At 36.9% G+C, this 13215-nt stretch overlaps 1 protein-coding gene across 1 annotated transcript; it reads left to right on the forward strand.

Annotated features, from left to right (window-relative positions):
• The first annotated feature begins 6626 nt into the window (after positions 1-6626).
• On the forward strand, positions 6627-9106 carry LOC116177428 (targeting protein for Xklp2-like). Its single transcript, XM_031496402.1, has 6 exons — positions 6627-6812; positions 6867-6953; positions 7000-7087; positions 7135-7942; positions 7989-8201; positions 8720-9106. Exons 1-6 carry the CDS (start codon positions 6722-6724, stop codon positions 8903-8905), a joined length of 1473 nt encoding a protein of 490 aa, XP_031352262.1. The 5' UTR covers positions 6627-6721; the 3' UTR covers positions 8906-9106.
• Positions 9107-13215: the final 4109 nt, after the last annotated feature.

Consider the following 13215-nt stretch of genomic DNA (forward strand, 5'->3'; position numbering starts at 1 on the left):
CTTCATAATTATTAAATAAGCGATTTATTAATTTATGATTACCTACTTAAAAGAATAAAAACCTAAACGTTTTGTCGTGTGACAGTCAAATCATGTCTATTTTGAAGTCTAACTTAATGCTTCGTGTTACTAAATGTAATTAAACATTCGATCTCATTGCCCTAAACATTAAAAATGTTGATGTTATATATGGACGAGTGGTTCTCCGATACGGTCCTGACTTTTTAAAAACGCGTGCAAAAGCTGACGGGCCCAGTGAGTCGGGAGATATGGCGTGGTTAATTCAAATTACAGAAAAATGTTGTTTATTTTGCAGTCTTGGTACGCAGCGTGCGAATTAATGGTCTAAGGTGAATTACTGATTCAGCGGTATTCCACATGAGTTATTGATTGGACGAAAAAATTAGTTTTGATTGGTGGACAACGTTTGTGCCACGGAATGGGTGTGAATTAAAAAGGAAAGAAGTGGGAATTAGGTTGTTGGCATGGAACCGTGCGGTAATGCACGTTAAGCCAGGATAGGGTTCGTGTCGAACAGTTAAAAAAGTTAAGTCCTTAAGTGTAACACCTTAAACAAAAGTCTATTTACGAGACAGAAAAACTATTACGATAAATACAAACAATAGCATATTTTTTTGGAAATAAGTCGTCGTAATATTCTAAAGGTAAATGAACCAAAAATAAAATTGCATGAAGTAATTCGTGGCCATCTGTAAGAGTCGATTTGCGTGCAGATACAATTTTTTAATGATATTGACGCAGGGTCACATCCCTTTGTATCTTTTTTAAATCCACTTTAAACGCGGCTTATTTTAATTCAAAATTGTTAGCATTTTCTGTCCTGGTTTTGTAACTATCGGTTATGGTAGCTAGCCACTTACAGCTGTACCTGTCGCAGGCGACCTGTCCAGTCTACCTGCCAAAATACCTCTCGATCCGCACGTACAGGTCCACTGTCCATCTCAGTTGGTTAAAAATGTTTGAAAACGGAGCAATATACTGTAGACAACTGACAGGTCGACTCAGGAATTCTTACACACTTCGGTCGAAGGGTGTAGTGCGGGAGGTGCGTAGACATACTAGGACAGATACACTTGCGACCTGTTGACTTTCACGGCAAGCGTCAGATCACTTGACAGTTACGAAAACTGACATTTTTTGCCTATATGGTATACTGGTATGGTATAAGGCTTAGACAAGGAAGGAATAGTCTAAGGTTTTTGCTCATCCATATCACAACCATCTAAGGCGGCTGTGTCCATATTCCCAGGTCGACTTGACACAGTAGATATGTCACTTTTACAAGGTGTGTGTGGAAAATATCGGGATTAGTCTCAAAGTAAAAAAAATTTTCACATTTTCGTACAGTGACCCAACATCCTCCAAAATAGGCCCCTTGAGCATCAATACAATGCTGCTAAAGGTTTTTCCAATTTTCAATGCCCCTGAAACTCTTGAATCAGAATACTGTTCGGGAATCTCGTCGCAGTCTCTTGAACCACTTGAATCGCGTCGAAACACCGTCCTTTCGATCGGCTCGGTTCAAACTTCATATAAATCGAAACGAATTCTTAAAAAGAATGCACGAGATAATTGAATTAGCAAATGGCAAATACATCCAATTTAAAGCATCCAAAATGGAAAATGCGCAAAATTATTTTTAATTTGACCTACTCGAAAATTACGGAAATAATCACAGGCTTGGAAATGATGATGCATGATTCATTTTTCGGGGTAGTCATACTAACCTGAACGCTGTAAAGTGATAATAAATTTAATAAGAAAGTTACGTTTAAAATACATAGGAACACGATCGTTTGTAGAAAATTAAATTCCGCCATTTAAGTTACTCTTTTTGTGGTACATGTAACAATCACCAAGCGCAACTTAAATTGGCATTTGGCGGCGGTAATCGGCATATTTAACTTCTGCAATTCAACGACTGATTGTTTTATCCGAACCATTAACTTTATACAAAAAGCTCCAGTAAAAGCGTTCCCTTCTGTTCGTAAAGATAAGCGGTCATTATTTTCGTATCAACAAGGTTTAGTAATTTAATAACCCACTCTTGGCTCGTGTACAGATACTTGCTGTTCCATTTCGCATTAACATTGTAGCAATTTAAGATTCAATAAAAAGTACTCGCTCGCGTTCTAATCTTTCCTTTTTGAAAGAGGTTAATGCGAAAATGTCAGCAGAAAACGCTATTAACTTAAAGGAAGCCGAATTACACATTAAGAACTAAAAATCCAGTAGAACTGATACGGAACGATCAGAAAATTTCATTTAAATATCTTGACAAATAAAAAATTTGATTGCGCATGCGCCACGAATTTTAGAACTAGCTCCACCCTCAAGTAGTTTGGGAGCAATTTTCATAACTTTTTTTGGCCAAGTGCTGTTAAAGTGTTGTCGATAATTTAATTTTTCTGAGTGTAAAGAGTGGCAGGGGAGCAAGATTTATAATTTTGGCTCTAGATCAGCAGGACACAAAACGCCAAACCTCATTTTAAAAAACGGAATAATGGTGCTAGAAAAAGTTGCAATCTTGTATACTTACCTATGTATACAAACCGAGTGAACGCTGGTTTCGCGGGGGGTTCGTTTCAGAAATTTCAATCGACGAATAGACTAGCAAGTATTTGGTGGGAAAGCGGGATTCTTAACCGAACATTCAGAGCAACGCCACGTTAGTTGTTGGCGCCAATTTTGCATTGGGTAGACTTAATTTGTGGGTGAACCGTGAAAGCGAAACGATGCAAGTTACATGCGGCAATTTTAGATGGCGAAAAGTTTATATTAAATTTAAAGTTAAACGAGTTCGTGTCATACAAGGATACGAAAGAAATATTAATCGCGGTATTGTAGTGAAACGTTACTGAAAAAGGTTAAACGTTACAGAGGTCAGTTACCGGTACATGTTAAAACCAGTATAAAGTAGGCACATGTGTGCGAAAAAACTGCATTGCGTGAAAGAGACGATCTGACTCAACCGCAAATATACCAGTATAACGAAGCCTTACCGTATTAATATGTAAGCGAACATGTTTAGTTTTGGTGCATTGATGGATTAAGTTTACATAAGTTGTTACCACGAACGCGCTAGAGTCCAAGGTGCAAAACTTTCCGTTGCGCCAAGTTTGTAGTGGCAAGATACCTAAAAAACCAATTTATTAATCGAAGTTGTACATCCAATTTATGTATATGAAGTGCAAAAAAAATTATGAGCAAAACGGCTACCGGTAAAAAGGTTAAAGACAATTAATTCCAGCTTCTGTTTGTTGTTAAAAAAAGTTAGAAAGGTACAGGTTTTTTTGCCATTTACAAACTGCAGAACATTGGTAATTTACTACTGTGAATAACTCAAAGTTCAACTCATTAAATGAAAGTAAGTAGAGTTTATTCCTGAATCAAAATGCGTCAACCATCTTTCGAAATCAACAAACAACCCAATTCAACTGGTAATGGTAATATAAGAGGCGGGCCCGTAGCCAGAGGGTGGCCAGGTGGAGCTGCGCCCCACCTAGAACGTGGTCTTGTCCCCACTGGAAATTACGGTTAATGGTGCCTTTACAAAAATTACAGGGGAGCTATTTATCAAAAACTTCTTAAGCCACCCCTAAAAAAATACCGGCCACCCCTGTTACTTCATTCTGGCTAGCTTCTGTTTGTTGTTAAAAAAAGTTAGAAAGGTACAGGTTTTTTTGCCATTTACAAACTGCAGAACATTGGTAATTTACTACTGTGAATAACTCAAAGTTCAACTCATTAAATGAAAGTAAGTAGAGTTTATTCCTGAATCAAAATGCGTCAACCATCTTTCGAAATCAACAAACAACCCAATTCAACTGGTAATGGTAATATAAGAGGCGGGCCCGTAGCCAGAGGGTGGCCAGGTGGAGCTGCGCCCCACCTAGAACGTGGTCTTGTCCCCACTGGAAATTACGGTTAATGGTGCCTTTACAAAAATTACAGGGGAGCTATTTATCAAAAACTTCTTAAGCCACCCCTAAAAAAATACCGGCCACCCCTGTTACTTCATTCTGGCTACGGACCTGATAAGAGGTCCGATCGTATTGAATAAAGTGTTCCGCGATCTAATTTTCCAAATTGCTGCTGCCTTACTAAATGAGAAATCGAACTGACAATGGGGTCATCCCGCCTTCATTTTTTATTTCTGATCCACAAAGTACATTAAAAATAAAAAGACCCGTGTGTCCTCAATTTTTATTTGCGAGTAAAATAAACCCAAAATAAATTATTGAAAAGCTGTGTTTTTAGTTCGAATTTGAAACGCTTCAGACTAAATACGTCACAAACCTACAACCAATCACGTAGAAGTGAGCTGGCAACCTTACGCGAGGGTCTGACGTTTGTCAAATTTTGACGTTTTGAGAGGGATGTTTAACTGCATCTAGCACGAAAGTGACAAGTGCCTGTGACAGATGATGCAAGTTATAAATGCCATTCTCCTGCAATATTGCCAAGTCGTTATGTCATCTGAATGGTTCTAGGAGCTGATTGGTCGGGCTTATTACGTCACAGAGCCCGCCACAATCATATCGTTTTGAATAAACCTTTAAAACCGCACATGTTCATTATTTTTTTGCTAATCAGCCTCTATTTTTAAATAAACTTTTACTGTCCAAAAAAATGTTTTATGGTTTCAGGTACACGCTTATTAAATTAGAACTGCGGAATTCAACTATACTGTAAACCCCCATTGGAGAACATTTCTACGCATCGATAAAAGTAAGTTTTATTTGAATTGAGCCGGACGGCATCAACCATCCAATCCAATTCCAAAATAAATCGATACAATCATATATACAGTGTGTAAAACGATGGGGTATACAAGAGGAAATTTTTTTAAATATTGATTTATGGAAAAAAATTATTCTTCATGATATAGTTTGCTTGCTTTGAAAGTATCAATAACGTAGTAACGATTTTCATTGCCCATCACGGTTTAGCACAGTGTCCGATAAAACGGTTTTCGCTATGAAGGATGTACTGTTATGGTCTATTTATATCGCTAGGTTAGCGATTAAATTGAATAAGTTAAAAAGAAATCGTAAACGATTTACAAAAAGCGCATTTCCACTTGTATTCATTTCCCATTTGTAAGATGCAACTTCTGTTAAAATCGTAAAAATCCGCCCACAAATCAGAAAGATAGCGTTGCACATGTGCAATCCATTTTTTACGTGCTACTTCAATTTCTGTTTATAAGAAGAATTTCATTTCAATGCTTTTCTAAATAAGAAAGTTGAAACTGCGCATGTGCAAATCTAAATTTTGAAACTGGTGTTAGATTTTCCCTTATTCCAAGCACCTATGTATTCAATTTCATTTAAATGCTTCCATAAATAAGAAAGTTGGCACTGCGCATGCGCAAAACCAAATTTTGAAACTGGCGTTAGATTTTCATTTATTCCAAGTGCCTATGTATCAAATTTCATTCAATTATTTCTATAAATAAAAAAGTTTGCAATTCGGTTTATAAATGGTCGAGATGCGAAAAAGGCACTGTGAATTTTGAATCGATTCGACTCAACTTTTGACATTGCGTATTATATGGCTAAAGCTATGCCCATGCTGAATTTCATGCAATTCAGTTCATAACTAACGGAGATCTAAAAGCGATCAGACATTTCTAAACAAAATTATCGTTCACACGGACAGATAGAGGGACAGGCAGACAAAGGAACAGACGGACAGACCAACAGACAGACGACAGACAGCAATACAAAATTATAAACGATCTCTCGGATCGTTAATACGGCAAAAGTGTAAAATTATGGAACATGTAAAAAACGGTTTTTTGGTTTTTTTACAATAACTTTTTTATCAATAAACGCAGAAAAAATTCCTTTCTTGGTGCAAGCCTCGATACCATAACGAACCAAATAGCGAAAAAGTACTCTTAAGATAAAGAACTAGTAGCGTCTCAACGAACGATCGGACGGACGGACAGCCGGACGGACGAACGGACGGACAAAGTGGATACAATAGCGCATTTTTTTTTGTGGAAATACGCTAAAAAGTCGCGAACACGAGAAAGAAAATGGAGCCGCCAGTGGTTGCTGAAGAAAAGGGCATTTTCCCATATAGGATTGCGAAATGAACTGACGGAATTATTTAATAATGGATGAAGAGACATATGTTAAGTTGTTAAGATTAGTTTCCGTTTATTGTAAAGAAAATCTGAAACTGAGTACACATTCCAGCTTATCGCTGCGATTCGCAGAAATTAATGCCGGGCGGCATCAACCACCCAATCAAATTCCAATAAATTGCTACATTCATCTGTACACACGCGACGATAAATTGTGACAATTCGATCGTAACAATACATTTTTATGTACAATATGTCGTAGTGTGTAAACCAGGCATTCATGCATGCTTGTACTACAAATTGCCTACTTTCAGGGTTGCACTGATCTACATTACATCGCAAAATAAAATGTGCAAAATAACATATCGCATGGATATTTTGTTTTCGACTATTACGGTGGATATTTCTCAAAAACAAAGTGTTGTATTTCGTCACATTGTAATTGTAACACCCTGTATGATACAGTTCATTCAAACAATAGATGGCGCAAGTCTCGTTCCAAGAGTGACGTAAGTTCAAAGTTTAAATTTTGTTTGATTACCGATCCGTTTAACGGTTTTCTTGGTGCTCTGGTTCTGGTACATTTAACAAATAATTTTCGTTATGAGCAGTTACACGTACGATGTGCCCGAATTGTCTGATTTTACAGATAACATCTCTAGCGAAAACTACGCGGAAATCGAGTCTTACTTTGGTATGAAGGTGTATGTAAATTTATATTTGGTTATATGAAAGCAAACTCTTTCAGATATAAGTCATGAGGATTGCAATGGAGCAGTTCTTACCCAAGTTTTTACAGTTGACGCACACAATAGCTTATCTGATGATAGTGAAGGTTGATATAAAAGTGAAATTGTTGTTTACTGTTTAAATTATTTTAGGTTCCGATGTTAGAGATCCATTACATACTTCATTGAGGAGATCATCGAGCGTTGGTGATTTGCAAACATTCGTGAGGAATCGCACACAGTAAGTCATATAAATTTACGGTTCCTAATTTACCTTGACATTTGAAGGATTAACGAACACCAAAGTCATCTGTTGAAAGATGCAGTTGGCACCTCTTTCTGCCAGTCGAATTCTACAATATCCCTATTGCAGTCCAAGAAATTTGTCAGCGTTGCAGAAGCAATAAGCACTTTTCACAATAAGACTCCCGACCGTTTCCACTCGAGGTCTCGTATGTTAAAACCCAGTTTTGCATCCGGAGCTGCCGTAAAGCAATGTACTGTTCCGGCGTCTCCATTTTTGGCAACAAAACAACGAGCACGACCAACCACTGTACTATCGCACGATGAAAAAGAAATTAAAGAGGCGGAAGAAATGCACAAATTTAAAATCAAGGCGAATCCGCTTAATCCGAAGATTTTGGCCCGTCCCTCAACCCCCAAAGTCGGTCCAGTGAGAAAGTCTACGGTCCCTCAACCGTTTAACATTACGCAGGCTCCTAAAAGGAAACCCGTAACACCAGTTCCAATTGTTCCCACGTTTCACGCACAGCCGATGCCAAAGTTCTTACCTAGAGGTCCGTTGGTTAAACCACAAACACCCATCATTGTGAAGCGGGATGTAGAGAAGAAATGTGAAGTGAAACTCAAAAAATCAGAAGAAATTAAGCTTAAAAATACTGTACCTTTGCCATTTAGCTTTTTAGAACGTGATAAAGATCTGCTACGGAAAAAAGATGATGCTTTGAAAAAGTTGTTCGAGAGTGAAAAGCGCAATCGGGAATTTCACGCTAACCCTCTTCCCAAGTATTTATCTTCAGCTGATGGTGCGAATTCAACAATGTTTAAACGAAACATGAGCGTTAACGTCTCAAAGGTATATCAGTATTATTGTTAACATTTATTGAAATACATTTTTCTAGCATTCAAGCACTGAAAGTTTGGTGCAGCCCATTTTTAAGGCGAAACCCGCTAAGGTGTTAAATATGAAGCCCTTTGAGCCCAAAAAAGAGGAACGACTTGTATTGGAAGTGGCCGAGTTTCGTCTAAATACCGACTTACGAGCCAAAGAACGAGAAGCATTTCAGTCTAAACTTAAAGAAAAGGAGCATCTACTTCATGAGTACATCAAAAGGGTAATTTCTTCAATTTGTTTTAATGGTAGTTGTCCTTTACCACAGATACAATATATAAAGTAATATACAGGGTGTTACATACATAATAGAGGGGATCAAAACAAGCACTTTCCCAAATAAACTGAGAGTCTATCGTGTTTTGTTTGGGACCCTTAAAAAAGTGGTGAAATTTGTTTTTCTTTTTTATTTTTTCTCAGAAACATAAGAGTTAAGAAGACAACACTACCCCGAAATGGAGGTGCGAAAATAATTCTGATTTGGACGAAATTTTGTATCTAAAGGTTTCTGAAATAACGAATCTGAAACTTGTGTTTGAAAATTTGAAAAAAAATTGTTGAACAGTTTTTGAAAATCACTTTTCAAACAAAAGATAACTCGTTTGAAAATTGGTCCTTCGAGTCAGAGTTAAGAGCGCAAAAGTGCACTAATATAATATATAAAAATTATTATTTATGATTACTATATTTATTGTTGTTGAACTCCACTTAAAAAATTTACTGTAATTGAACTTTTTGTAGAAAGAAGAGGAAAATCACCAAAAAGAGGCAGAAGAGGTTCGAAGATTGAGAAAGCAAACCGAATATCGAGCCCAACCTATTAGAAAGTACAAAGAGGTCGCCGAAGTTGAGCATAAAAAGTTAACCATACCTGTCAGTCCAAAGTTCAATAGGAACCATAGCAACAAAGAGAATTTGTCATCATAATTACATATAAATGTTTATTGTTCAATGTAATTGTTTTTACAGAATAGAAAGTCACAAGCTAGACATTTACCCCATAATGTTGACGTTCTTGTACGGAATCTAATATACAGTTTTACCGATTGTCTTGACAATTGCTGGCTATTTTGTTAGTATTTTATTGTAATTATTGTATTTATCATTTAATTAAAAATCTTAGAACTGTACGTACCTATACATGGCTGTTGCTGTGCTGGTAGTCTCACCCTTTAGTCAGTATCGTTTGAGCCATCCTGTAAGAAAACAACTGATAGTCCCATCCTTTCTAACTAGGTCATCCGGTATGCGAATAAGTATATCTTGTGCAGATAAGGGGCGTGTTTTTAAACTGAAACTAGTTTTGTAACTAATTGAGATACATAATTTATAATTATAAGTAGTAGTATGCAAACTTTATTGTTGTTTAGCTTCTTGGTAGATGAGTAATGGGGATAGGGCCCTTTACACATTAACATTGAAAGGCCGCCTGGCACACGTTCAGAATCTACGCTATACACTGTGTCGAAGATAAGGCTGTCTATTATGGGGATCTTGGAAACCTTATAGAAGATGCTAAGATGGGCAAATTAGGGAAAAGTTGCGCAATTAAAGAGTTATGCTGTAAAGAAAACCAAAAAATTTCAATTACTATGCCAGAAAAACTGTAATTTGCCGATTTTGTTTATATTTTCCTGATGTAGGTTGAGTTGGGGATGAAGCCATGAGTGGGAATAAATGAAAATCGGTGTCGCCCCCTAGCTACCCGTATGTTTTGTGAAAACCTTATGACGTTTTAGATGCGCCACCCTGTATATATTCATTTCTTTCATAAAATTGTTTACCAGTTTCTGCCTTTTTGTGTTCATCCTTTGTTGACTAATATACCGTATAGTATAACAATTTAATTTATAAAAAGTTTATAAATTCAATGGTATAATGAAGACAATAAATGTGTGTAAACAAATATAACAAACGAGCTCCACATGCGCAAAACCTAATTTTGAAACTGGCGGTTTGCTTTTATTCTCAACTTTTGACCTTGCGTATTATATGGCTAACGCTATCCTGATATTGAATTTCTTGTAGTTCGGTGCATAACCAGCGGAGATGTCAAAAGGGCTCTCCTTGTTTTTTGGCCTACATTGCCATTTGAGGCACTGTGATCTGCAAGTTTGATAAAATCCACCTACAAAGTTGTATCGTAATTGGTCCACTCGTCCTTGAGATATCGTGCTGACGGACACAGCAAAATCATAGACTCGCTAGGAGCTCATTTAACATCATCGACAGAAGTAATGATAATAGGAGGCCACTTAGGCAACTAAGAGGTTCCACCCTGTATATACCACCTACGATGCACACATTTTTGAGAGCTGGCAACCACACAATTTTTAGAAGGCCCTTGGATTATTTAGGCAAAGGTGGAGGTGTTGAATGCGTTTTCCAAAATCTCAAAGTCGTAATCCCCCCCCTGCTCATGACCATTTCATGTATGGCAAAAAAAGTCAGCGTGTAAACTTTGCCATTAAAGAGATTGATTTATACCGGTTATTATATGTATCACTTACTTGTACTTGTACTGAAATTTATAACGCGAGCGCAAATTTCACTATTTATCACTTCGGCTTCGATCTTGGAACTTTTATTAAACAAACTTCCATTTGGTTATATAGTAAACGAAACGCTTCTATAGAATTCTAGAGTCAGCATATCATATTTCCTGGAAAGTACACGTCATATCCGCTTTCAGTCCATATCACCTGTGCCTAATCCTTTATCGACTTGCTGGCCGAAAATAAAATCTTGTCTTGGGAATTACGTTCAGCGTTGTAAAATTTGCAAGAGGGTTGAAAAATGTGTGAGGAAAGCCATAGCTGAATCTACTGCTGAAGAAAAAGACAGGCAGTTAACAGAGGTTAAAGTTAAACGAACGCGTAACCTAAAAAGAAGTTTCAATTGAACCTAAAAATATGTTTATGCAAAAGAATACTTCAATTTTGTGCATTATTTTTTACGTATAATAAATTTATTTTTGAATAATAATTTTATTTATGTATGTTAGGTACCCTTTCTAAGCCGAAAAACAAACTGGGACCGGAACTGAACATTTCTAGTCACAGAACCTGAATCGGTACCGGAACCCTTAAAAAATAATTATACCTAAGTAGTGCGGAACCGGAACCTATATTCCATATATGGGTTCCAACAATAATATCAGTTGGAGTTTGTATTTTTTCCAAATTCTGATTACGAAGTTTTGATTATTATCATTAAATAAAGAAGATTTATTATTCAATGTTATTAGTAATGAGATTATCAGTGAAAAAATCTTTTGAATTCTTACCTATTCTTAACCCTTTTTTTTAAATCTGAGCTAGCATGGAAAGTAAGAATACGAAAGGTATGTCAAAACATACTACAACGAAAAAAGAAGACGAAGCAAATTGATGTACCAAGAAGTACCTGAGAATATTACCAAACTTTTGTAGTGTCCATGGCATCACAGATTATTGAAAAAGATGGGGGTTTATTTTTCCAATTTTCCGTCTTTATTATGAAAAACATTGAAAACCAATACGTTTGATTGACGTAACAAATTTTTTTCTACAAAAAACCATAAATACATTTTTGCTCTAAAATAATTTGGGGAGCCAATAATCGCATGTTATGAATTTTTTACATTGAAATCCCTATGATGCGTTACGCAAGTCACCACCCTGTATAGAGCGACAATGTGATCTTACGGTGGTATTATTTTCTACCGGTACTTGGAAGATCCGCCATGTTTTGACCAAATACACGGGATTGGTAGAAATAAACCTGGAAACTGAGGCGATGAACTTACCTTGCTCAACACAATTCTGGCAGCATTATTGTAACCATAGCAAAATCTAGTAGGTAATTTGGTTGAACCAATCAGCTCAATGATAAATTGGAATAAACATGACCGACATCATAGAGTAATTACTCTATGCCGACATGAAGCATTATGGCCACATTGTCTTTATACATCAGTCACTGTACTCTATACAAGATAGTAGCGACAATAGGTGTCTCATTTTTTATTGGTTGCTGAATCACGTGGTATGCGGCAGCCATTTTGTGGCAAACATTCAAACTACTATTATAGGTACCTATTTACTTATGTCATGTCATGTACAGTGACAGTCACTGTAATGTCATGTATTCTTGGTTGTTTTCTTATATAGGTAGTCTAGGTGTCGAATGCCTAATAATAGGGTAACCTCGTTTTGATGTATGAATGAAATGTTTTTACTGTTTTTGAATGCTTATGTCACGTAGATTTTTTATCCGATTGATGCCACTCTGCCCAGGCTTAAGCAATTCGAGTAATTCAAGATGGCGTACAAAGGTGGGGCTCAAAATATTGAAAATTTTATTTCGACACGGTATTATCATGTGACATATCATTTATATGTTTTTTAGGCAGTGGCGGATCCAGAAAAACTTTTTGAGGTGAGCGCCTTTGTAAATATAAAACTTTTAACTTCGCGTGCAAGGAGGCTCCATCACTCTATAACGGTTACGGAGAATAGATTGTACAATAGTGGTAGCGCACATTTTTAGAAAGTGGGGAATGTATAGGTACTAATGGAAATACTGTAAATTAAGTTGTCTTTAACATTTAAAAGGGTGCTATTTGCCTTTTACCCAAGCCTTTTTGGGCTTGTCGGAGGGGCTAATTGCCCCCTTTGCCGCTTATACTAAATCCGTCACTGTTTTTAGGTCAAGGAATCAAATATTTTTTTGTGAAAACTTAATGTAAGGGTGACTTTTTCTTAAGTAGGTTGGAAAATGCAACTTGAAGCTGAACTGGGACTTTTTTTAAGGAACTTTACTAGTAAATAGTTTGTGGGATGTCCACAAAGTCGATTCAATGCGCGTCCTGCTTAAGAGGGCCCTGCCTTAGATGTTTGATCACGTACCACTTTTAGATTTCAAATTTAAGCGGGTGGTATGCTCCCCTTTGTATTTACCCGCGTGGAGCAGCAGCTCTACCTCGAGTTAAGCTTTATTTCAGTCTGACAACCCTAGTAACCAAGCACGTAAAGACCATGGTGAGACAGCCGCCATATCTTATTAGCATCGTTTAATTGTCGTGGGTTCGTCTTAGATCGTTTAAATGACCTACCGATTTTCTCCTCTATGTCGTTGAAAAGGTACCCCTGTTCGGTCATTAGCGAGACGACATAGCAGATAAAACGACACCAATCTTTATCAACTTCAAAGGTGAACAATTAACTAAAATATTCAAATGCTTTTACATAAACTTC

The sequence above is a fragment of the Photinus pyralis genome, unplaced genomic scaffold, assembly GCF_008802855.1.
Source record: "Photinus pyralis isolate 1611_PpyrPB1 unplaced genomic scaffold, Ppyr1.3 Ppyr1.4_LG7, whole genome shotgun sequence".
NCBI lineage: Eukaryota > Metazoa > Arthropoda > Insecta > Coleoptera > Lampyridae > Photinus > Photinus pyralis.